The 26,103-nt window shown below is 36.9% G+C and overlaps 1 protein-coding gene across 3 annotated transcripts; it reads left to right on the top strand.

Moving 5' to 3' along the window:
• Positions 1-375: 375 nt before the first annotated feature.
• Positions 376-25,108, top strand: LOC143881447 (sodium/hydrogen exchanger 1-like). Of its 3 annotated transcripts, none has more exons than XR_013251950.1 (14): positions 376-696; positions 1,677-1,795; positions 3,213-3,310; positions 4,555-4,614; positions 4,693-4,739; positions 4,820-5,014; positions 12,521-12,567; positions 13,972-14,038; positions 15,635-15,735; positions 17,675-17,776; positions 20,051-20,189; positions 20,290-20,352; positions 20,432-20,524; positions 24,505-24,525. XR_013251950.1 is itself a non-coding variant. In XM_077384515.1 (14 exons), the coding sequence occupies exons 1-14, from the start codon at positions 526-528 to the stop codon at positions 24,829-24,831; spliced, it is 1,614 nt and encodes a 537-aa protein (XP_077240630.1). In that variant the 5' UTR covers positions 380-525; the 3' UTR covers positions 24,832-25,108. The 3 variants fall into 3 exon arrangements, 2 of the variants coding, with proteins under 2 accessions (XP_077240631.1, XP_077240630.1); XM_077384515.1 differs by having other exon boundaries at positions 380-696; positions 20,447-20,524; positions 24,505-25,108; XM_077384516.1 differs by lacking the exon at positions 17,675-17,776 and having other exon boundaries at positions 379-696; positions 20,447-20,524; positions 24,505-25,108.
• Positions 25,109-26,103: the final 995 nt, after the last annotated feature.

Below are 26,103 nucleotides of genomic sequence, written 5' to 3'. Positions count from 1 at the left end.
AATCGTGCAAGTAGGGCCCACCCAAAGAGATTTGGTTGTCCTATTGGTGGGCCCCAAGTCACTTCTCATGAAAAGGAAGGAGATCAGGTAGTTCTTGTGTCTAGGACATCAGGTAGTTCCTGGGGCAGGCTTTTTAACTTTTTACTCATTCCCTTATCAGGAGACTCCCTCCGACCGAAAATAAAAACAGACGACACGTCTATGGTTCCAAACAGCGAGTACTTACTATTAAACCAATCATATTGCCTCTTATTATTTTCTAGGTGAGATGCGTCTGACCATATCATTAGCGCTCATTTAAACGTTTGAGCTTCTAACGGTCTTGTCAGTTCGGTAGAATAGAAGACTGCTTTCAAACCAACCAGTCTTCTCTTTTTTCAACCACCAACCCCTCTGAGAATTCTATACCTAAATACCCCCAAAACCTTAAAATTCACCCTAATCCGTACCTCACTTTCAATCCCTGATCAGAATCCCTTTCCAATCCCTATTGTGAATGTCAATCTCGATCAAAAGATTTCTACAATGGCTATTTCTGATCAATTATCCATTCTCCTCTCTGTATCCTCACAATTCAAGATGTCTACTGTTATTTCCCTAACCGTGTTCTTCTCTCTCCTCTGCGCTTGCATTGTGATCGGACATCTCCTTGAAGAACACAGATGGGCTAACGAATCCATCACTTCCCTTATTCTGGTACTTATTTGATATTTGGGACTTTGATTAATCATCAATTCACAGGACCTAGATAGACGATTAGTCAATTAGGGCTTCTTTTGTTCTCATTTTTTTTTAGGGTTTCGTTAGTTTCGTATGAATGTTCTGTTTAAGTGGAATTATTTGTGGTTTTGGTGTTGTTGAAGTATAAATGTTGCTTTTTTAGGGTTTTCGCTAGTTTCGTAAATGTTCTGTTTAGGTGGAATTATTTGTGGTTTTGGTGTTGTTGAAGTAAAAATGTTTAAATAACACTGTTAAAGTATAAAAGATAAAAAACGCCCTTCTCCGACAGCTTAAGCTTTTTGGAGAAGTTGCTTACTTAACATGGTATGAGAGCCAAAGGTCTCAAGTTCAAACCTCCTGGATAGCAAAAATCCAGATGCGATGGTTGGCCCAAAGTGAGACCACATGTGCCACATGTTTGCCAAGTGGGCCACACGTGCGGGGGAGTGTTAAAGTATAAAAGATAAATAACGCCATTCTCCAATAGCTTAAGCTTTTGGAGAAGTTGGTAAGTTAACAAACACCAATTCTAACAGTTTAAGCTTTTGGAGTAATTGGTTGTTTCACATGGTATCAGAGTTATTGCCTCCACAGGTCTTGGGTTCAAAACCTAACATCTCCTTAATATTAAACCACGTGTACGGCCAACAGAAAAAAGAGGGGCCATACGTGAGGGGGAGTGTTGAAGTATAAATGTTTAATTAACACCAACTCTAACAGCTTAGGCCCTATTCGTTTAAGATTATGCCTACCGATTGTGAGTCCAAAACCAATTATTGGACTCAAACTTACGTTTAATGTTGAGTCCAATAATTGGTTTTGGGCTCACAATCAGTTGGCATAATTTTAAACGAATAGGGCCTTAAGCTTTTGGAGTAATTGGTTAATTCACATGGTGGTGTTCTATTAGTTCTAGTTTGGATTGAGATTTAGTCTGATTTATGTGTGGTTTTTAGGGTTTATGTGCTGGAGCTGTGGTCTTGCTGATCAGCAAAGGGACGAGTTCGCGTATACTTGTTTTCAGCGAGGAGCTCTTCTTTCTTTATCTGCTGCCACCCATTATTTTCAATGCTGGGTAAGTGCTTCTTTCTCAAGTTGGGTTTCAAGGTGCGTCTTCTTATAGGTGATTTTGAACTAATGGAGTAAACTAAGAGAGAAAATGGATATTAAATAGTAAGATTAGCTTCTGAAAGACAAGAACAGTTTACATGCATGGAAGTAGGCATTGGAATGTGATGTTAGGTTGTTCGGAAATATTTTCCAGTTGTGCTCAGGCATGAAATGAGGGTACTGAGAAGAGTTTGTGAAAATTCTAGGCCTTGAGCTCTCACCAATGTGGATTTTTGGACTGTCTGGACCCTGAAGCTGCTAAATTGATTTGGTTATAGACTATCCTCACAAGACGTATTTACAATTTAATTATTGCAAATTACTTCCATGTGTCATGCTTGATTCCATACACACCGCTTTTGTAAGTTTTAGTTCAATAACAATCTTAGTTTGCACATATGGTTTTAGCATCTCGAGTACCAGTAACCTGAATAATACAAGTTTGCCTGTATGAGTCCATGTTAGACACTTCAAGTGACTGAAAAAATCCTTGGAAGTCTAGAGATTTTTTGCATCCATTTTTCTCTTTGTACTATATCTATATTCAACCATTCAAAAAAAAAATCCATATTCAAAGTGTGTCACTCCCAATAGCCTATGATGTCCCACAGTCATGCCTTCCCATAACCTCCAGTCTCCAACTTACTAGTCAAGAATACAAACTCAACAATTGTCTCTAACTGGTTCTTATTTTATTTTTAACTGTCTTATTCAAATCAAAGAGCCCCGAATCCCCTACAGAAACCCATACACCACAGCGAAAGATGAATGGCAAGAAGAGTTGTACAAAGGGGGTGGAATACCAGGTGCTGCAGGTGTTGAATCAAAATCTAAAAAGCATAGAAATCATTGATTACTTGCGATTTGTGAACCTAGAAAGATCTGGATCTGAAATAATCAAGACAAATAATTTTCTAGCAGAAGTAATTAATTAATTATGGGATTTGTCGCAAGTGCAGGGCTATGGATCTATTTATCAGTCTCATACTTGCATCACTTTTGATATGACCATCCAACATTGAACTATTTTAGCTTGGACATGACTTTTTTAATGGTTTTCTGATGCAATTTACATATGGCTGAAAAGTCACATGTGAAAAAATCATCTAGCTGACAATATTTTTATGTTTTAAAAGAATTGTTTGTTGGTTTTACCCATGTCAGTGCTGCATGATATTTGTGCAAGGACATTTTCTGATTTGCAAATCTTCTACATTATACTGTAGCTTGAATTAGCATGAATCATTTTGCAATTAATTGTGCTGATCTCATCAAATTATCTCTCCGTAGAATCTTTTGTGTCATTACTCATGCAAATTTCTTGCTTACACAGTGATGCAATTTACTTTTGACTGCGTCTTTGAATTTCAAACATGGTTCAGTTTCCAGGTCAAGAAAAAACAATTCTTTCGCAACTTCTCGACAATACTTCTTTTTGGAGTGTTTGGTACATTGATATCTTTCTGTATCATTTCACCAGGTATGTTTTTATGTTGAAACCATTCCATTTTCTCTTTTATGTGGATAGCTCTTATTTTATTATATTAAGAATTCATAAGAAAGATATGAACTTAATATAAATTTCAAAGAAGCAGGAGCGAACTATCTTCCTTCATCCTTGCAACTTTATGCGTAGAAGTGGAACTTTAAATAACATATAAGGTTGATGATGAGTTGGCTCCACTGTTTATTAGGAATAACCACTTTTTAGTGGTTTTGAGGGTAATGGTAAAAGTGGGACAATAGTACTAAAACCACTATAAAGGGGGAAGTTCATGGTTGAAAAGGGGAAATTTATCATCACCCAAGCGATAAAACCATAAATGATTTCGATGCCCACTCCAATATTTGGGCATTGTTTATTTATGATATCTCCCTCTTGATTTGGAGAGTGGATGTCATCGTATTTTTTCAGTTTACAACTAGAACTTCTTGTGGCTTTTGTGGAGATGTCAATAATCTGTTCCCAGCTGAAGAGAAATATTGGCTGAGTTCTGACATTTTCCATACCTTGCATTAGAATTGAAAGGTATCCAATATTGTTAATTGATGGGGGTAACTATTATACTATTGTGTCCTAACACATGGTCAATAAACTCTAAATGAAGGTGGAGAACCCCCTGAGGCCATATAATCACCTGCATTTTTCCTGATTAAGTGACATTCCACTTCTATGTGACCATTCCTTTCATTGAAAAAAGGATTAATGACATTACGAAAGATCTTGACTATAACCCAAGGCATCATATCAAATTCTAATTGATCAAAAGCATAGTTTAAAGTTTTGGCTGAAGCATAGCACGTCGGCAGGTCAATACCATCCTACATTTAGGGCAGCATTTTTTATTATTGATTTATTAATTCTTATTTAAGTATCTTGAAATGTTCCCTGTTACAGTATCATAGTTGTCTGATGTACTTCCCTGATACTCTGTGCAATTTTCTATTTTTTCTATGATTTTAAGTAATAGGGGGACATTCTTTTCTGTTGGTGATACTATTTTTCTTTTTCTTTTTTCAAGCAACAATAACCCTTGACATTATTTTGTGTTTCATGCGTCAATTTCCATGACTTTTTTTGCCTTTTGGGATTTAAAAAATCGGAGGCACTTTTAATTGCAATGGTTACTGATTTAGTAATGGCATCAGATCTTGTGAAATCAATTATATATGTTGAACATCACTATAATTAAAACATCATGTATTCTTTTTTGGAAATTGTAGGGGCTTATTTTCTATTTAAGTGGATTGGTGTGTCATCATTGAAGATTCAAGATTACCTAGGTAATTGCCATGTCCTATGGATTTTTCCGCTTCTTCATGATTTTGCATCTTTATATTATGACATTGATATATTTGCAGCTATTGGATCCATATTTTCGGCCACAGATTCCGTTTGCACGTTGCAGGTACAATTTAATACGAGAATAGAAAATTGTACCCATTTATCATTTTCTTGGTTAACATCTTTTCCTTTTTCCTGTTAAAGGTTCTCAATCAAGAAGAAACACCCTTACTTTATAGTCTCGTATTCGGGGAGGGAGTAGTGAATGATGCGACTTCCGTTGTACTTTTTAATGCAGTCCAAACCCTTGACTTCAACAATACTGATGCATTCACAGCCTTGAAGCTGTTTTGGAAATTCCTTTACCTCTTCTTCACAAGCACTCTACTTGGCATAGCAGTAAGTCTTGAATTCTTTTTAGCTTTTTTAAATTAATGCAGTCTGTATTATCACTAGAGATCAACACTACCACCTGCTAAAGTACTAAAGATAAATAATGCCTTTCTCCAAATGCTTAAGCTTTTGGAGAGGTTGGTAAGTTAACATGGTATCAGATCCAAAGGTCTCGAGTTCAAACCTCCGGGATAGCAAAAAATCCCCATGCGATGGTCGGCCCAAAGTGGGACCACATGTGCCACTTGTTTGCCAAGTGGGACACATGTGCGGGAGAGTGTTAAAGTATAAAAGATAAATAATGCCTTTCTCCAACAGCTTAAGCTTTTGGAGAAGTTGGTAAGTTAACACCACCAAATCACACGTGATCAAGACAAACATGTATAGGCTTAAAAGTCAGTCTTTGTTGCCCCTGATCTATGTCACAAATATCTCCGACATTTTCAAAATATCGCGATTTAATCGTGACATTTTGATAAAACGAAAAAATCTCAAAGTAATTCTGAGATTTTAAAAAAACATTGCGATATTTTGATGTTTATCATTTAACATGAAAATATCATGATAATATTACAATTTTTTTATGATATTTTTTATTATATATTTTTTTGGGCGAATGATTAAGAAAATGCAAAGTTTATGCTAAATTGTGAATAAAAGGTAGATATTTTAATTTTGTAAAATAAGGGCTGTCAGGTGAGAGAGAATGAGTTTTAGGACAAATATACCCCCACTTTCATTTTCCCACCATTTTTTATTCTCTATTCCCTATGTTCACGTTTTTCTTTCTTCTTCCTCACCCATCCAAGGTGAAAAACACCCAGTGCAGCCATTGGCATCGTTTGGAAGCTCCAATCCCATTGTATTTTGTTAAAAAAAAAAACAGCATTACTTGTGAGAAATTTGAACTTCGGTGATAAGCATAGCTCCTAGTAGGTCTTTGCTCCTCTACTTGAATAGGGTTTAACAGTTTATGAAGGTTTTCATATTTTGTTGGGTTTTAACATTTTATGAAGGTTTTCAGTTTTGTTGGGTTTTAACATTTTATCAAGGTTTTCATTGTTTTGTGTTGAAAAAAACAGAGAAATTACCCAAGTTGTTCTAGGTTGTATAATTGTTTTCATTGTTTTCTTGGGTTTTAAAAGAAAGTTAGAACCACCATTTTCTCTGTTGGAAAAAGACCATTACTTGTTTCTACCCAATTTGGTTCGTACTGGTTCCGGGGTAGAAAATGTCGCTCCGTACTGGTTCCGGGGTAGAAAATGTGGTTCCCTAGTGGTTCTGGGGTATGAAATGTGGTTCCCTAGTGGTTCCGGCGTATAAAATGTGGTTCCCAAGTGGTTCCGGGGTTGAAAATGTGGTTCCCTAGTGGTTCCAGGGTATAAAATGTGGTTCCCTAGTGGTTACGAGGTATAAAATGTGGTTCCATAGTGGTTGCGGGGTATAAAATGTGGTTCCCTAGTGGTTCTGGGGCAGAAAATGTGGTTCCCTAGTGGTTCCGAGGTATAAAATGTGGTTCCCTAGTGGTTCCGGGGTAGAAAATGTGGTTCCCTAGTGGTTTCGGGGTATAAAATGTGGTTCCTTAGTGGTTCCGGAGTAGAAAATGTGGTTCCCTAGTGGTTTTGGAGTATAAAATGTGGTTCCGTAGTGGTTCCGAGGTATAAAATGTGGTTCCGTAGTGGTTCCGTAGTGGTTCCGGGGTATAAAATGTGGTTCCGTAGTGGTTCTGGCGTAGAAAATGTGGTTCCCTAGTGTTTCCGGCGTATAAAATGTGGTTCCGTAGTGGTTCCGGGGTATAAAATATGGTTCCCTAGTAGTTTCGGGGTATAAAATGTGGTTCCCTAGTGGTTCCGAGGTATAAAATGTGGTTCCCTAGTGGTTCCAAGGTATAAAATGTGGTTCCATAGTGGTTGCGGGGTATAAAATGTGGTTCCGTAGTGGTTCCGGGGTAGAAAATGTGGTTCCCTAGTGGTTCCGGGGTATAAAATGTGGTTCCCTAGTGGTTCCGGAGTAGAAAATGTGGTTCCCTAGTGGTTTTGGGGTATAAAATGTGGTTCCCTAGTGGTTCCGAGGTATAAAATGTGGTTCCGTAGTGGTTCCGGGGTATAAAATGTGGTTCCGTAGTGGTTCCGGGGTATAAAATATGGTTCCCTAGTAGTTATGGGGTATAAAATGTGGTTCCCTAGTGGTTCCGAAGTATAAAATGTGGTTCCCTAGTGGTTCCGGGGTATAAAATGTGGTTCCATAGTGGTTGCGGGGTATAAAATGTGGTTCCCTAGTGGTTCCGGGGTAGAAAATGTGGTTCCCTAGTGGTTCCGGCGTAGAAAATGTGGTTCCCTAGTGGTTCCGGGGTATAAAATGTGGTTCCCTAGTGGTTCTGGAGTAGAAAATGTGGTTCCCTAGTGGTTTTGGGGTATAAAATGTGGTTCCCTAGTGGTTCCGAGGTATAAAATGTGGTTCCATAGTGGTTCCGGGGTATAAAATGTGGTTCCGTAGTGGTTCTGGGGTAGAAAATGAGGTTCCCTAGTGTTTCCGGCGTATAAAATGTGGTTCCGTAATGGTTCCGGTGTATTAAATATGGTTCCCTAGTAGTTCCGGGGTATAACATGTGGTTCCGTAGTGGTTCCGGGGTATAAAATGTGGTTCCGTAGTGGTTCCGGAGTATAGAATGTGGTTCCGTAGTAGTTCTGAGGTATAAAATGTGGTTCCCTAGTGATTTCGGGGTATAAAATGTGGTTCCTTAGTAGTTCCGGGGTAGAAAATGTGGTTCCCTAGTGGTCCTGGAGTAGAAAATGTGGTTCCCTAGTGGTTCCGGAGTAGAAAATGTGGTTCCTTAGTGGTTCCGAGGTATAAAATGTGTTTCCCTAGTGGTTCCGTGGTAGAAAATGTGGTTCCCCAGTGGTTCCGAGGCATAAAATGTGGTTTGGTAGTGGTTCGAGGGTATAAAATGTGGTTCCCTAGTGGTTCCGAGGTATAAAATGTGGTTCCATAGTGGTTCCGAGGTATAAAATGTGGTTCCGTAATGGTTTTGGGGTATAAAATGTGGTTTCGTAGTGGTTCTGAGGTATAAAATGTGGTTCCCTAGTGGTTCCGACGTATAAAATGTGGTTCTCTAGTGGTTCCGGGGTAGAAAATGTGGTTCCCTAGTGGTTCCGGGGTATAAAATGTGGTTCCCTAGTGGTTCCGAGGTAGAAAATTTGGTTCCCTAGTGGTTCCGGGGTAGAAAATGTGGTTCTCACGCCGGGCCCGTATGGGCCGAGTCGACCCGCGTGTCACCCGGATTTTTACCGTATTTTTTAAGATGTTTTTGGGAAATGTTATCCGCACTACCGTATTTTGATGAGGACACTCCTCACTTTATTAAAAGTATGGTATGGCCCGCACCATAGGATGATCCAAACCGTCAATTAGATGGGCCACAGCCTAAATAGGTTGTGCCCCAAAAAGCATTTCCGTAGGTTTATCCTAACCCTCTGATTAGAATGTTAGAGGGTTGGTCCTAACCCTCTATAGATCGGAGGGTTAGGATCAACCTATGGAAATGATTTTTGGGACATAACCAATTTAGGCTGTGGCCCATCTAATTGACGCTTTGGATCATCCTATGGGGGGCCATACCGTACTTTTAATTAAATGAGGAGTGCCCTCATCAAAATACAGTAGTGTGGATAACATTTCCCTTTTTTTGTATGGGAATTTGCTAGCCACCTTTGCCGAGGCAACTTCTCGGCTTGTGGCCCATCCTTTGATGCAAAGATTGGCAGAAGTAATATGGGTGCAAAGGTGGCTAGCAAAAGATAATTGCAAAAAATAGTAATCATTACTTGCAAAAAATAGTAATCATTACGGATTTGTGGTTGAAGTGCTAAGTTTTAAATGAAAAATTACGAAAAAATGGAAGCAAAGTATTAAAATTACGAAAAAAATACCAAAAGGATGCACTAACATATGACAATTACCGAACTACAAAGTTTGACTGTTTTCTGTCGGAAGTCCAAACGTTTGTTCGGAAGTCCGAACAAACCTTCGGACTTCCGAATGGAACCAATATTTTGGTTATGTATACTGGCTTCCATTCGGAAGTCCGAAGTTTTGTTCGGACTTCCGACGAAAGCCAGTAGAATAGGGATAATTCCAAAGATTTTTATTTTCAAATTGAGTAAAAATTCGAAGGATAATAGGGATACATTGTGATCTTAGTATCATGCAGGCAACCATAAATTGAAGCTTTATTTTGATGTTTTAGAATAAAAAAATGCAAAGAAAATGGATTTATCTTGAAAATGGGGAAAACAACAAAATTCAGTTTTAAGCTCAAAATTAATTTTCTTTGCATTTTGTAACACTCCTTCGATAAGTTTATCATGAATAAACCCTCATGATTACCAAACCCTGTTGTAAATGGCAACCTTCAAAACCCTTACATGGAGTTTTCTACGTTAGAAAAGTCTTGAGGAAGAAGAAGGTGGCAGGTGAGAAGGTCATAAGTGCATAGGGATAAGTGCAAAAAGGTGGAGAGAAAAAAGAGGTAGGAGGGGTATATTTGTCCTAAAAGCCTTCTTCTCTCACTTGACAACACCTTTTTTATAAATTTCAAATCACTACCCTTTATTCACAATTTAGCATAAACTTTGCATTTTTTTAATCATTTGCCCTATTTTTTTTTCTGAACTTATACATTTTTAAGTTATTTTATTTTATCATTTCCCCCTCGCCTCGAAATTATTGAGAATGATATTTGTGACTTAGCTTCTGATACCAGGCCCAACTTGTACCGTTAGTTTTCTTTCTTTCTTTTTTTTTTTTTTTTTTTTTTTTGGGGGGGGGGGGGGGGGGGGTAGTTTCTTTCCTTTCAGATTTTGTGTTCTGAATTTTCCATGCTGTCATATATTTTCTTGCCTTTCCTTATTCTCATTTTTTCTCTTTCATTTTTAAAGCATGCCCCCATCTATTTTTTGGGTGCATTTGGATTGTCGGAATCAATAATCAGAATTCGCATCACATTACATTCCTATTCCGATTCACCCTGTAAATGGGATGCCAAATCCTAGTTGAGTGTTTGGGTTAGCTCCAACAATCAACAGAGGTGATGGTTGGATTGTCGTGATGAAGGCATTCCTACAAAAGGACGCTGTGAAATGACAAAGGCAGAGCATATGCTGGTTGGAAAACAATAGGAAGATCGTGCTCTCTCGGCTCGTTACTGGTGCTGAGCTTGGCCATGGGAATACCATGGGATGGTTGAGCTTGACGAGGGAATACCATGTGCAACCCTTACACACCTTAAGTAATATAATATGCCCAAAGAATGATTACTAGGTAGGGATCTAGAAAGTTAAAGAAAGTACTTGTTCATACAAACTGAACCTTGAGAATATACTACTGATGCAGCACCGTGAAGAGAAATTGAGGAAAGGGGATAGAATTAGAAGATGAAGAGAATAGAAGGAGAAGAATGGGGAAGAAGAAGAAGAATAGAAGAAGAATAAGAAGAGAAGAAGAGACGAAATTATGGGAGAAGAGAAGAATATGAGAAGAGGAGAAGAAGAAGAAGAAAACAGGGGACGAAGAAGAAGAAACCTGTAGAAGGGAGAATCAATCTTTTTTCAATAATCATTCAAAGTTACAAAATAAAATGTAAAGAGGCCTAAATAGGCAATTAACAACCTAAAAGATAGAAACCTACTAAAACATGAACTCTTAAAGAAGCCTACACACGAGAGGCCGATATTGAAGCAATGACGGAATTTGCTAACCCTATTGGCATGCTAGACATAGATGATGCTATTGGCCCGACAGATGATCTTGTGGATAAGACCATTATAGTTGTTGAGCCTATGATTATGTCAGATACTGAGTCCGAGATGTCAGATTTGGAGCCAGATAGTTCAGTGATTGTTGAGGCCGACGACGATAAGCATGACGAGTCAGAGATTTCTCGAGCACCGATTGCCGAGCATCTAGAGATAGATCTTGACACTTCCCCAGTAGAGACAGATATTGTGATCGAGTCGATTGAGCATCATCCTGGGTTAGAGCCGAGTGACCTGCATTTTAAGTCATTACCTAAGACAGATGATCGAGAGTATATTACAGAGGATTGCCCTATATTTGCGCCGATTGATCAGATTGCCGAGACTTGTGCCGACACAGATGATCTTGTTCCGCAGATTGATCATGAGGTCCATCAGCCTGACATCACTGCCCCAGCTTCAATCCTAGACGCTGATTTTCTCATTGATTCTACTGAGCCTTATGAGATACCAGCGGATGACTTTCATGTTGATTTTCCTGCGCCTACTGAACTACCAGTTGATGTTGATTATGTGGAGGATGTTCCCCGATTGGTACCACCCATAGCTGTTTTGCCGATCCAGGATGAGTATGTTGCCATCTTCCCAGCTTCCCCGATTCTCACGAAAAGCTTGTATTTTGATGATTTTGCATGGATGCTTTCTTCCATATTCTGCCGCCAGCCTTTTAGATCACTTTCATTGGCCTACTAAAATAAGAACTCTAAATAACCAAATGACTAAAATACCCTAATAAAATACTAATTGGCAAATATGCCACTTATTTAGGCCTAATATTTGCATCAACTACTCTTATGGCTGATTCTGACATTTAATGCTAAGATCTTATCCATGTCTTTGTTTTATAGACCTTGTGGTGACTGTCATTTTAACCCTTTGCTGCCAAGCTATCTTATCTCTACCCATTTTGTTTATTGAATGTGGTAAAATATAATCAAATGGTCCAACAATTTCAAGTTTTCCCATCTAGTCAAACATCCAAACATATTCAAAGTTACTCAACCTTCTTGTGTTTAATCTCAAAATATCTAATGTTCAGACCAACGGCAGTTGTAAATTAATATTCAAGTTTGGTTTAAAAACACATTTGAGTCCCACATGTACAAAGTTTCATTCAACACATGTGCGAATTGACCTCACACATCCAAAGTCTGTCCATCCCCGCATGTTTTCAGTTGTAGAATGTGGAGGTCCTCACAGGAAATCACCTTTGCGGTGCTAAGCCTTCAAGGAAGAAAACAAATGATGTACTTTTCCCATGTGGGGCTAAACTGGAAAAATAGGGGTTGCTTTTAAAACCTTAATGTATAAAAAGAAACTTCAGAAAACAATTGTTTTTGAAGTAATACGAATTAATGAAAGTAAAAGGCAGATTTCTGGGTGACACACTTTGTCGAAGCAGATTGTTTTTATGCTTTACTGATTTTAAAATTTATCTTATGCATACTAAGAAGCATATGGGGTGGGTACATTAGATACCACAATTAACATCATACTAAGAAGAATATGGTGTATTATCTATTCTAAGTGTAGTTTATATTATCTATTTTCTGGGTCATTAAAATCATAACTGGTTCACTCAACTATTCAGATGTTCTCTTTTTCCAAATTATTGGTTCTTTGTTCCTTTCCTTATTTTTAATTTGCAGGGATGCATCCAGCTTTCTAATTATGCAATTGTTTGTTGGCCACATTTCAGGCAGGGCTTCTAAGTGCATATGGCATAAAGACATTATACTTTGGAAGGTCTGGTAGATTGATTTGACTCATTAGTCTAATTCTTTGGAACTTCATGAATTAAGTCTGTCCAGCCCTTTGAATCTTTGGAAATCAATCATTTAAAGAATCATCAATATGTTTCTCCTTAGTGTTTTTTTTTTTTTTTTTTTGCATGATTCATGGTTGAAAGTGCATATTTTTCATGTACAAAGGAAATAAGCCATAACTTATGAACTTCATAATCGAGGGATATATTTACCAGTTCTTACATTTATAAATTTTGGTTTGCCTTGAGTTATAGCGTACAGGTAAAATATGAATGCAATTGAAAACTAGATATTTTTTGAAAATGTGAGTTTAACTTTTCTTAGAAGATAATATATAGTCCTTCCTCACATTGCTTGTAAACATTTTCTTCCACATCTGGTAACTTGCATGTCTTTCTGGTTACGATCGGGTTATTTTTAGTCAAAATCACAGTTGTTTCAGATGATTATGCATGCATAAGTGTCATTCTAAATGAGTAAAAAAATCTGATCAAAGATTGAAAAATCACTCTTTTCATATTGTTTAGTGTAGAGAGCTAAGAAATTTTATCATTTTTCACAATTTTGAAACTCCATTCAAGATCATATCAAAAGAACATAGAGAAATATAACGATGATTCCTTGGGTCATTTATAGGTCAAAAGTTGCATATTTAGGGTTCTTTGATAAATGTTCTTATTAAAAAAATTTAAGTCTTAGATTTTAAGAAATTAAAGATGCAAGGAAGAAGTAAATTAAAGATGCAAGGGAAATTATACCAACAATCCCTTGTTTAAGTAATAGCACTTCTCTTTGTTTTTCAGTTTGTTAATTAGCTGCTTAAGGCTGTTATAATTCCCCAAAAGCTATCAACATAATATCACCAAAGTGGTCGATAAAGTGAAGGATGCCATTAAACAGATATCATTTCCATTTCATATATTTATTCTATTGCTTTTCACTGCAAGGTGCTCTAACTCATTCCTCTAACTTCTTGGGCAGATAGAAAAATGTCACAACTACAAGTCATGATTATTTGGCATGGAAATATTAAATAATTTTATGGAAAACACTTCTAAAACGGGTTTCCGTTTAGAAATGAAATCTAACTGAGGTGATTCAAATGTTGAGTCCACAATCTAGGTATTTGAATATTATTTCATGACATACATTTGAGGCTCCTCGACAAACATGTGCCATACACTTACTAAAATATTTTAGAGCATCCTCCAGTGAAGTTGAAACAAATTGAGGGTTCCTTACTTTCATATGAATTTAATGTGTTACTTCTTGTGATGCTTTACATCTAATCATGGTTTCTGTTGAGGAATTATTCAATGCTTTGCCCGATAAACTGATGTTATGGTGTTTGTGTTTAACGTCTTTCATTGATTTCCTTCTCCAGACATTCCACAGATCGTGAAGTTGCAATCATGATGCTAATGGCGTATTTGTCTTACATGTTGGCTGAGGTATTGATGCCTTAAATTTTGATGATTATTTTTCCAAGTCCAAATTTGAAACTTCTAACTTAATTTTTTATGCTAGAGTAATATAATCGCCAGCATTTTAAAAAGTGAACAGGGTGTGCTCTAACTCTTCACGGCATACTTAAAACTCTGAGGCATACTAAAAAACTGCAACACCAGTCAGGTGTACCTTCTCCCTAAAGCATATTGAGGTGTTTGCCTCTATGTGCCTTATGGACAAAGGTGCATATAAAACATACATGCGATAGTTCGTAGTGCTGTAAATCATAAGTTAAAAAATGGTTTCTTTTTTATTTTCTTTTTCTTTTTTAACTTGAACCTAGTTTAATACTCAAGCAATATAAATCATATATGACTGTTTTGGCTCATTCCATGAACCAAAACACTCATATAAGATCTATGGAAGATTTGTTTGGGGATAGTTTTTTGGAGAAGCATTAATTCCTTTAGTTCTTCCTAATCATTCAACAAAATCAAAACCCATTACTTCTGAGGGATTTCTCACATAAACCTTTTGGATGTGGAAACGGTGGTGAATGAAAATTTATTGCAAGTGTGAGTTGAAGCCCTATTTCTATTAGTTTTTTTTTCTTTCTACCCCTATTTCAACTAAAGATCATTTATTTTCAATTTCCCTTGTGTTTTTTGGAGTATTTTGGGGTTGTGAATTGTACCTTCGATTTAGGAGTTGATAAAAACTCAAGCAAATAAAGAAATTTGACAAAAAACACAGATCTAGGACACAAGATATTTACATGGTTCATCACATTCTGTGACTTAGTCCATGGGCGAAGACGATTCAAGGGCTTCCACTATAGGTAAAGATTACAATGCCCGCATTGCAATCTTAGTGGGCCATAGGAAAATTGGATACAATTTGAGACATTAATATTACATGTCACCTATTTTCAAACACATGGCAAGTGAGCTATTAATGACACTTTGATAGTTATCATATCTTTTCTTATTTTTTAGATTTGGCTTTTGTACTTTATTTTCTTATCTGAATGATGATTTGTGCTTGGAAATGAAGCACAATTATTTATAGAATTTATACTAAAATTTTGGCATTGTTTCTATTTTCTTTATTTTCTAATTTTAAATTTAAAACCTTAGAAAACTGGTGAGACTTATGCCTCACACCTCATGAGAGTGTTGAGCACCTTGCCTCATGCCTCTCCTTTTTAAACACTGATAATCACATTATATCTTCTACGTTTTTCCAAGGCACTACCCCACTTCCTATGTGCTTCATTATGTATATAGATTTTTCTTGTATTCCAAAAGCACCTCTATTTTTTTAAAAGCTTTTATCAGGTGTTTGAACCCCCTAAAACAATGATAGTTGAAGAATACAAGTTTACACACTCGCAAACATAAAAAGAGGTAAATTGCATGTTTTTTATGACTCTTATTGATTGATGCTTCACTTTTCCCTATGATCTATAACCAGCAATGCCATGATGTAAATCACATCTTTAATTAATTAATTGCTACTGTTTATTTTCTATTCAACATTATGCATTGTACTTCCTAGCTACTAGATATTAATGTCGGAATGTTTTTCATTTCTTGCAGCTCTTAGATCTCAGTGGGATTCTCACTGTTTTCTTTTGTGGAATTGTAATGTCGCACTATACATGGCATAATGTTACTGAAAGCTCAAGAATAACAACTAAGTGCGTGCCCTTATTCCTTGAAGACTCATTTCTTTTAAGTATTTTGTCTTGGGACTTCTTTTAGCATATTTTGTCGGGTTTTATTTTTTCTATTGCTTCAAATGATTCTTGGCATCTTGCTAACTACTAGTTTGAAAATAAGTCGTGAAACCAAAAGACAACACAGTGGAATATGTTACGTTTGAAATAGCATTTTGGCCATTTTCTTGGCCGAGAAAAGAAAAAAAAAGAGTTTGTAACCCTAATCGATATAGTGAAACTCTCTTCTCGTAGACATAGACACAATACCGAATCATGTAAATCTTGTATTTTCTTGTTTTGAGTATTTTTGTTTCTTGCATCTCATCTTGTCTTTGCCTACACATCAAGTTTGATCATATTTTGAGAGATTAGAGATCTCTTGGTTATCAATAGATTGTTTTTGCTTTTCCAAGGTACCAAATTTCCTTCCAAATGAAATGTTCTTGGAGCATGCATAAATTGGCTCGCAGCACTTATGGCATACACTATAATGCTATATGAAGTTTCTTAAGATTAAGTATATCAACTTTCCAACAAGTCTTTGATTTCTTCCCACATTGATAAGATGTTCACCATCCTTATCTCCCGATTTGTGATTTTGTTCAGTAAGTGTATCACCTAGTCTACAACCCAAATTTCCTACTTAAGAAGATCCAAGATGCATTTCCTTTGTGAAATGAAAATACCTTCTTTAGATCTTGCCAATTTGATTCCCAAAAAGTATTTCAGTGGCCTCAAGTCCTGGGCTTCAAAGGTTTTGTTGAGATAATCATTTCACATATTTATCTCAATTGAGCTACTTCCTGCGATGATATTTTTAAGTTGAATGAAATTTGTAACAAACCGCTGGGAAAGTCTAAGTTGAGTGATATTTGTAACAAGCTGGGGTTGCATGACATATACACTCCAGATTGAGGGGGAGTGTTAGAAGGGTTACATAATTATTTGCCCATCGACGGGTATTTTAGTCTTTCTCATTGTACAACCCTAGTACAGTCTGTGAGAGGTCTGATTTTGACTCTCTTTTTTCTCCATCTCTCTCTCTCTCTCAACTTTTCTCCTTCTCCATTATCAACATATGTGTGCATTGTTATTTGATTATCATTATTAGATTATAGTTGATTAATCCCAATATTTATTAGTTTGTTAAATGAATACCGTATTTATATTGTTGCAAATTATGATAGTAATCACTATTTTATATGTATGTACCTGTATGGGTGTGTCCCATTTCAAGATTTTTAGGGGTTTCCATGTCAAACACCTCATATCTGTGTCCACAAATCATGATTTTTGGTCGTGTCCCTGTTTCTAATTTTTGCTGGGTTGCCTGGTCTAACACTCCATGTCCGTGTTGACACGCGACACTTGTGTCCGTATCCATAAATCATAGTATGTTTTAATGTGTATGGGATTTGCAACTTGTCTAAGGCCTATGTCATAGATTAGCCCTATGTGTATCGGATTTGCAACTTGTCTAAGGCCTATGTCGTACATTAGCCCTAAGGGTTAAGATGGCAAATAAAACATTCACAGAGCGTTGGAAAGCAAAAATCTTACTAAACTGAATTCATGTACTGATATCATAATTGCTTTAAGCGTAATATTTTTTTTTTAGAACAGGCATGCATTTGTCACAAGTTAAAGCATACTAATCATTTTTTTTTTTTTGAGAACAGGCATGCATTGCTGATATCATAATTGCTTAAAGCATACTATTACTTATAGATTGTCACAAGTTTCTTATTTTAACTTGGGCTGTCTATGTGTTTCACTCTTTATTAATTCTGGGGAATATTTATTTACTTATCTAATTTTTATAATTAATATAAAATGATCTTTCCTCACTACCAAACTTTTTATCTATCGGAGACTTTGTGGAAAACATCTAATCTTTTTTTAATAATGATGGTTTCAGGCATGCATTTGCAACAATGTCATTTATTGCAGAAACTTTTATATTTTTATATGTTGGTATGGATGCTTTAGACATTGACAAATGGAAAGCAAGCAACGCAAGGTGAAACAGTCTAAACTTTCGTATTGTGAATTTGAAAGAGTTTAGTTGCTTGCTAGTTAGTTGAAGTTACACTTTAATGGCTTTCATCTCAATTTTCTCTCTTTTAATGCCATTAAGCATGGACCAATTTAAGTTTTTAAGAATTTAAGCCACAAAGGATTTTTCCCCAATAGCGGAATAATAAATTGAGGGCAATGATTTTTTCACCCCCCCTAGGATGATACGCCCCCCTTGTAACCTGATTTGACGTCAAAAAGTGTTAAAGTTGCCCACAATTCACGTTAAAAGAGGGGTGGGGGCATTATCCTAAGGGAAGGGGGTGAAAAATCATCTTCCTAAATTGAAAAGATGTTTTTTGTTCTAAGGACACATTATATTTGCTGCCACGTCTTAGTTCGATAAAAAAAATTATCATTGTTGGAATGTCTTTGTAGATATTTGCTGCCACGTCTTAGTTCGATAAAAAAAAATTATCATTGTTGGAATGTCTTTGTAGAAAAATGGCTGTCCATTGAAATATCTCTCTTAGGCTTGTTGTTGGAACAGAATCAAGGAAGTATTGAGGGTAGCTCAATAATATTAGTTATTGGGTACCATTTTATAGGACTATTGTCAAGACAATATAGTTCTTAGTTGGAAATAGCCGATAACTTCCATGGACATATTTGCTTTTGGGACAAGAAATTGTATAAAAAAACACATTTAACAGCCTTGGATCCAATTTATCTTAATGTGGCCTAAGATATGAAGAAAAGAAACATAGCCAAATATCTTGGGAGGAATTGAAAACAACCGGGTATGGGTACAAAGCATTTTAAAAGGAGACTTATTATGCAAAACAACAGGTGACTCACAATTACTAAGGTAATAAGTAGTAAGGGTAGGAAAATACATGCATATCAATACAGCATGAGCAACCTCACGCAAATGTCTATTTTTCTCCCCAAAGACTCCATTTTGTTGAGGAGCGTACCCACAAGTGGTTTGATACCCAATACCATGATCCTGAATATATGAACAAAGAGACTTAGAGATATGCTCTCCCCATTGTCGGATAGCAAGATCTTGACAAAATCAACATATTGAGTTTGACTCAACCAATGATACAAGGGAAAAAAGCAGCAACTTCATCTATATATATATATATATATATATATATACACACACACACACACACACACACACACACACACGAGAGATGCTAAACTCACAAGAGCTCCTCCATTGGATCCTCGTCATTTTGAGAACTGATGGTGAGTCCAAAACTGATTATTGGACCCGAATTTAAACATAAATTCGGGTCCAATAATCAGTTTTGGACTCACAATCGGTACTCATAAAAAAAAAAAAAAGGGCCTAAGGATGGCTTATATTGCGATAGGTCACCTAGTTATTTTCAACTTTTCAATGTCAAGCATAGACTGCCACACGATTAATTTCGAACTTATTTATCTGTTATTTATATTGCTTGCAATAATTGTTGGGTATAGATTGTCTGTGTATCCCATCTAACCTACACACAGGCTGCCTTGGTGTTGGACATGAATATGAAGCTTCAGATGTAGAACCATATAAAAACCCAACAGATTAACAAGTCCATCAATATGAAAATTTTAGTTTCATATGCATAGTAAAAATGTATCTAGTTAAACATAGGTACATTTGACTAAATGAATAGAATATAGAGGTTGCTAGAATCTAAGAAGCGAGATGGCTCTTTTCTTACAGATATTTGTTGGGATGTCTCTTTCACACAGGTCTACTGACATGAAAATGTATTTCTTGGAAACAATGTATGCATGTTGTTAGGGCATACTTGTCCTATCGATGAGAATGTTTCTATGAAAAGTTGTCCATCTGCATGTATTTGTGATCATAGTTTTAAAATTCCCCCGCGTCCGCGTTGATTCCCCCGAGTCAACTCCCTTTTACCTTGGCCGCATTCTGTATTGCGCTGAATCCGCGTTCCACATATTTCCCTACAGAGTCAATAAAAACTCCTTTGACTCTCCCGAATTATGACCGCGTCAACTGAGTACTCAGCCACATCAACCGAGTACTTGACCGCTTTGTGTTGAGTCGACTAGGATTTTCTTCGGCCACGTTCCCTGCCACATTCGCATTTATAAACACTGTTTGTGATTATTAATTCACTAATCTGAAACATGTCTTTAGAAGCTTCATAAAATCTGTCAAAGTTGTAAAGAAAGAGCATTTATCTGCTGGCCTTTGCTTTTCCAACATTGCTAACTTGTGTTGTTTCATTTGGTTCAGTGCAGGAACTTCCATTGCTGCTAGTGGTGGGTTACTTATCTTGGTTTTGATTGGGAGAGCGGCTTTTGTGTTCCCTCTTGCAAGCATATCTATTTGCTGTAAAAGCAGATTCAGCACAGCCATTGACCTCCGTCAACAGGTGATTTTTTGCAAAGTATTATCCAGTTAAGTGCGAGTGTTGTGGCAGTGAATTTATGCTTGAAAAATTCCTTCTAACTCTCCTGATTATTTCAATTCAGTTTATAATATGGTGGGCTGGCTTAATGAGGGGAGCTGTAACTATTGCTTTATCTTATAACCAGGTACATCTTAAAAATATGCCTTCCCCTTCCATATGATGATTATTTCAGGAGATATTTAAAATATATTTTGATACTAAAGTCTTTGGGGTTGTAGTTTGGAGGATCTAGTTCCACACAAGATACTGCACTTATCATCACTTCTACCATAATTGTGGTCCTCTTCAGTACAATGGTATGTTCATTGCTTTATCTTTTGTGATGCTGTGACAAATCTAAAATCAAAACAAGGATGTGAATTGTGTCTTATTCTATTTACCTTACTTCAGTAAATGGAGTTGCTCTTTAGAAATTCTAATGGTGATAAATCATATTTTTTAAGTGTAACTAGTATTATAATTTCAGTATGAACACTTCTAGCATTTTAGATTATTCCCAAATGCCTTCTTTTCCACTAAACATAGAAAAAACAATTTTGTATTTATAAATTGGTCTATATAATCACTCTTCATATTTATTCTTCTCTTGTTCACCAAAGAAAGTGGGTTTGACTTGAAATAGAAGTTTATGCTTACCTTTCAAGTCGAGTGGAAGAAAATCACCTGAATGTGAACATGTTGTGATACCAAGTAAAGATATTGAAGATGAAGTAGAAAAAGGAACGGAGAAGATAGTAAGAGAGAAACCATACAATTCATGTGGGAGTACTCTATTGAATAGTAGGAAATAAACGTGTTACATCATTTATGTTAGAAGGGTATATACGTCTTTGTATGCAACACTAAGTGAATGTGTGTGTGTGTGTGTGTGTGTGTTTGTGTGTGTGTGTGCGTGTGTGTGTGTGTGTGTGTGTGTGTGTGTGTGTGTGTTGTGAGAGGTCTTTTACATACTCACTTTCTCCCTCACTTCTCTCTTCTCTTCTCCTACTTCTTCTTCTTCGTGGTAACTAGGTTATTATGAACATAGTATCAGAGCCCTGGGTTCTGATTCCGGGGCAGTGAAGCACCAACACAGAAAAAAATTGAAACCCTAGCCATCCCCTTCGTTCCCCTCTCCCATCCCCTTCTGCCACTATCGCCACCCTACGCCTCACTCCCATCAAAACTGTCTCCCTACCCTAGTTGTCTCCACGAGCCTGGTTTGGCAGATTCAGCAAGGCCATTAGGTGGTTTGGTATGAGGCAGTGTGTAGTCGACCACTCGGTATTTAGCGCCTATTCTGATTCTGGCTATATCTTGTTGATTGTGTATGTGGATGACATTGTGATTAGTGGAGATGATGAGATGGGTATTCAAAGACTTAAAACGTTCCTTCAGACGGAGTTTTGCACCAAAGACCTAGGACGTCTTCGGTATTTTCTGGGTATAGAGGTGGCATATTCTCACGGTGGTCTTTCCTTGTCACATAGGAAGTACGTTCTGGATATATTAGAGGAGATGGGCTCCTAAGAACAGAGCCGGTTGAGGTTCCTATGGATCCCACGTGAAGCTTTATCCAAATCACGGGGAGTTGTTGGATGACCCTGGAAGATATATGTAGCTTGTTGGTAAATTGATTTATTTCACTCTGACTCGTCAAATTGATTTATTTGACTTTGACTCGTCCCCATATATCATATGCAGTGGGAGTAGTTAGTCAGTTTATGAGTTTTCCCCACACTTCACATTGGAGAGCAGCCCTGCAGATAGTGAAGTACTTAAAAAATGCTCCTGGAAAAGGCTTGTTCTTGAGAAATCATAATCATATGAGATTAGAAGGGTTTACGAATGCACATGGGCAGGATCTCCAACAGATAGGAGATCAACTACAAGTTACTGCTCCTTTGCTGGCATAAATCTAATGTCTTGACAGAGTAAGAAACAAGATGTAATGGCTCGATCGATTGCAGAGGCAGAGTATCAAGTTATGGCTCATACGTGCAGAGAATTGACCTGATTGAGGTCCATTTTGGCGGAGATTGGTATTCCTTCTTCATCTCCAGCATATTTGCATTGTGACAACAGAGCAGCACTTCATATTGCTTCCAATCCAGTATTCCATGAGAAGACGAAGCATATTGAAGTAGATTGTCACTTCGTTCGTGAAAAGCTCCAAAGAGGAGAGATCAGTACTAGCTCTACTCGGTCTGGAGATTAGCTAGCCAATGTATTTACTAAACCATTGTGGAAGTCTAAGTTGAGAGATATATGTAACAAGCTAGGGTTGTACGACATATACACTCCAGTTTGAAGGAGAGTGTTAGAAGGGTATTTACAATTTTATATGTAACCCTAAGTGAATGTGTGTGTGTGTGTGTGTATCATATATTGTGAGAGTTCTTTTACAAACTCTCACTTTCTCCCTCACTTCTCTCTTCTCCTCTTCTCCCCTTCTCTCACTTCTTCTTCTTCTTCTTCATGGTAAGTAGGTTATTACAAACAACTTATATATGAATGTCATGTAAAATGACCAATGTACTCTCTTTATTTTTAATGATAACGACCAATATACTCTCAAAATAACAAATAATGAAATCTCTAACATTAAAAATTTTAGATTATGCAAAGAAGGATGAATTAGCCCATGCCAAAGATGTAGACAGACAGCCGAATGAAGAGAAAAACCGACCAAGCTATGATCCAGATAGTAAAGTCCCCCTAACTCAAGTTCGTCATCAATCATCATCTTTGTCAGTAGATATTGAAAAGCATAAGAACGGAAAAGGGTTACCGAATAATGGAGGGACTTGGTCAGCGTACTCATAGATAATAAATTGAAAGGAAGCTTTAGAACATGCAAATTTAAGACAGAGAAAGAAAATTGAACCATTTCAAAAAAAAGACAAAGAACGAAAATTGTTAGTGCAAAATCTTCCCCAACAAGTCAAGTAGGCTAAAGAGCAATTGAGAAGATTAATGGGGAACCAAATTATCAAATGAAGAAAAAACATAAGAGTCACCTGCCATGTTGTTAGAGGCTCTTGACTCAATGATCCAAGGAGACAAACAAGAAGTGGACTATTACCTGAATGAGTGAGGAAGGACGCTTCATGTAAGGTCACAACTAAATCACCAGTAGGAGCACAATGGTACTAATTTTCAATGGGATCATAATGATAAAAATCATCTTCATCATGTGTATAGGAAACTTGATTAGCCCATTCAAGTTTTCTAAGCTTGTCCCAAACTTACCAGATGTATGATTGGCTTGGCCACAAGTGTACACTTTCTATGACACGTGATGAAGATGATGTATAAAAACTCAAATTCGTCATCCCATCGGCGTATGTGGATGTGGATTAAAGAGAATACACTCACCTATTTTTTGTAGAAAGCTCAACCATCACAGCCCCTACTAGCATCACCTTTGCCTACTAAAGATGTCACGACAGACTCCCCTCCAACACTAATAAGCAAGGACATAGAAATCCCAACATGTTGGAATCAAGATAATATATTATTCAGAACAAGAGGGTCTTCTAGCAAGATTCTACCCACAAACTGAATGGAACTCTATCCTATGCCCATGTAATGTCCCAAAAATCTTAATCACAGAGCAGTGTGGTCTATTGATTGTTGGTCTCTTGAAAGGTTTTCCTGACTTGCTATGAGGCACATCATTAGCACATTGGTGGAAATAAGTGAGGGAGTTAATCACTCAAATGGGTTTTCTCTTTTTGCACAAGTTGAGTTTTTTTTTTTTTTTTTTTGAATGGTTTTTCACTTTGTGCTCAAATTGAGTTTTTCAATGGGGGCCCATCATTCTTGATTTTAAAAGTTTTGGATTTTTTTGGGTTTCAAGAATAAGTACCCTAGAACGAAAAAGAGTCATAGCTTTTGGAATATTGTCTTCCTCGTGGAGTTTGTTCCACTCTGGCTTGACAGCTTGGTATAGCGACCATCAGATCCTTCAATCCCATTGGCGTTGTGTTTTGCTTCACGGTCCCCTTTGGTCCCTTGGTGTTTTCCCTTCACAGTCCTATGAATATACTCCATTTCTTTCAATGTGAAATGTGCACAAGACAAATTTTACACCTATTTTTTTACTTAGAAGTAGGAGTAAAATTTGTTTTACGGTCCATTTTACGTCGAAAGAAACAGAGCCTAAAGTAAAAATCGTGCATATATCTTAAATATTTTGTACCAGACACCAAATATTTGTATATATCAAGTCGTTAATTTGTTGAACTTTTCACATTGGTTAGATACAGTCGAATAAATTGTGTTCTATGATCAGGTGTTTGGCTCAATAACAAAGCCCATGATCGGAGCTCTGTTGTTTCAACGAATGAGACCAGGAAATCCAGATTCAGAACCAGCAAGCTTAGAAGATATTCATCTCCTATTTCTTGAAAATGGCGATGAGGAATGTGACTTACAACTTCCTAAACGAAGTAGTTTGAGCCTGTTGATAAGGCACCCCACCTCAACTGTTCACTACTTTTGGCGTAAGTTTGACGACAGATTCATGAGGCCGGTGTTTGGTGGACGTGGGTTTGCTCCATTTGTTCCCGGTTCACCAACTGGCGAGGGGGGCAATGAAAATTCTAGAAGTTCAACGTAAAAGGATATATTGCGAATTTTAGCAAACACAACCCAATATATTTTATGCCTCTTTAAAATTAGTTGGAAAGTCAATGCATGTGTAATTATTGTGAAATCAGCCTCATGATTCACATAATTTAAAGAGGTTTTAGAGGTATACTTTTCAAGGCCATGTTTATAAGGTTTTATATGTTAGGAAGTAGTCAAATAAGGGAAATTCAGTAATTTTTTCAGTTTTATTATTCGAGTCATTGTAATCCTCCTTTAGATATAATGAAAATTATATTATTTTATCCTCCACAATCTACTCCCTCCTCTCGTCTTATCTCTTTGCTCTTCTTACACATGTTTGTTGAAGATGCTTACATGCTATCAAAGCTTATGGATTAAGATTGTGTAAAAAGTAATTCGTTTTAAACTCTCAAGTCTCAACAGTAAATGAGATAAAGTTCTCCTAAAGGTTATAAATATTGATCCTCATCCTCCTTCCCGTAGACTCCGCTAATTCAATTCCTAGGCATATGTCTTCTTACACCCGTTGAAACCCTAGATCCTTCTTCCTCTATTATATTGTTCTCAGTTATTTCTTCTCTTTTGAATAGCATCCTCTTCATTCCCAACTATGTCTTTTAGAAGTGATATTTCTATATTTTCATTCTTCTCTCTTTTCCCAACCTTACACAAACCCTAATCTTCCTCTCACTCAAAAAATCTAAAATGGAAATCTTATTCTTCTCCTAAGCAAGCCTTAACCCTAATCCTAATCCCATGCAAACCTTGATTTATTTTTATTTTTCTCTATTGCACCTTCCTTCTTTGTCCCCACATGGAATCTCTCACCTTCCTTGCCTATTCTTCCATTCATATTGCTTTCCCTTTGCTCTACCAACTAGTCACCATCAAACTCTATTACTGTCTCTTATGTAAAGAGCAAATCTTTCCTATTGTGCATCCTACGTAAAGAGCAAATCTTTCCTATTGTGCATCCTATGTAAAGAGCAACTCTGTAAATGAATATTTGAAGAATAGAGGAAGTGATAGTACTATTAGAAATATAAACTCTCAGCTAAAAGAAGAAACCATAGTATGATATATACTCTTAGTATAGGCCTTATTTTTCAGCGGGGTGCTCATTTTCATTCTAAGGCATTTTCTGATTCCAATTGAGGTCATCTCGACTTCCTTGATTCAAGAACGTGGAATTTTTTTGGGTGGCATAGTAAAATGGCATATGGGGAGATGAGCATGCGAGAGAGAGAGAGAGAGAGAGAGAGAGAGGAATCTATCAAAT

This window comes from Tasmannia lanceolata, unplaced genomic scaffold (assembly GCF_043159265.1).
Source record: "Tasmannia lanceolata isolate RefF3 unplaced genomic scaffold, GAP_Taslan_0.1 ptg000007l, whole genome shotgun sequence".
NCBI classification, from domain to species: Eukaryota; Viridiplantae; Streptophyta; class Magnoliopsida; order Canellales; family Winteraceae; genus Tasmannia; species Tasmannia lanceolata.
The sequence above is the reverse complement of the archived record's forward strand: the minus strand, read 5'-3'. Positions and strand labels throughout refer to the sequence as shown.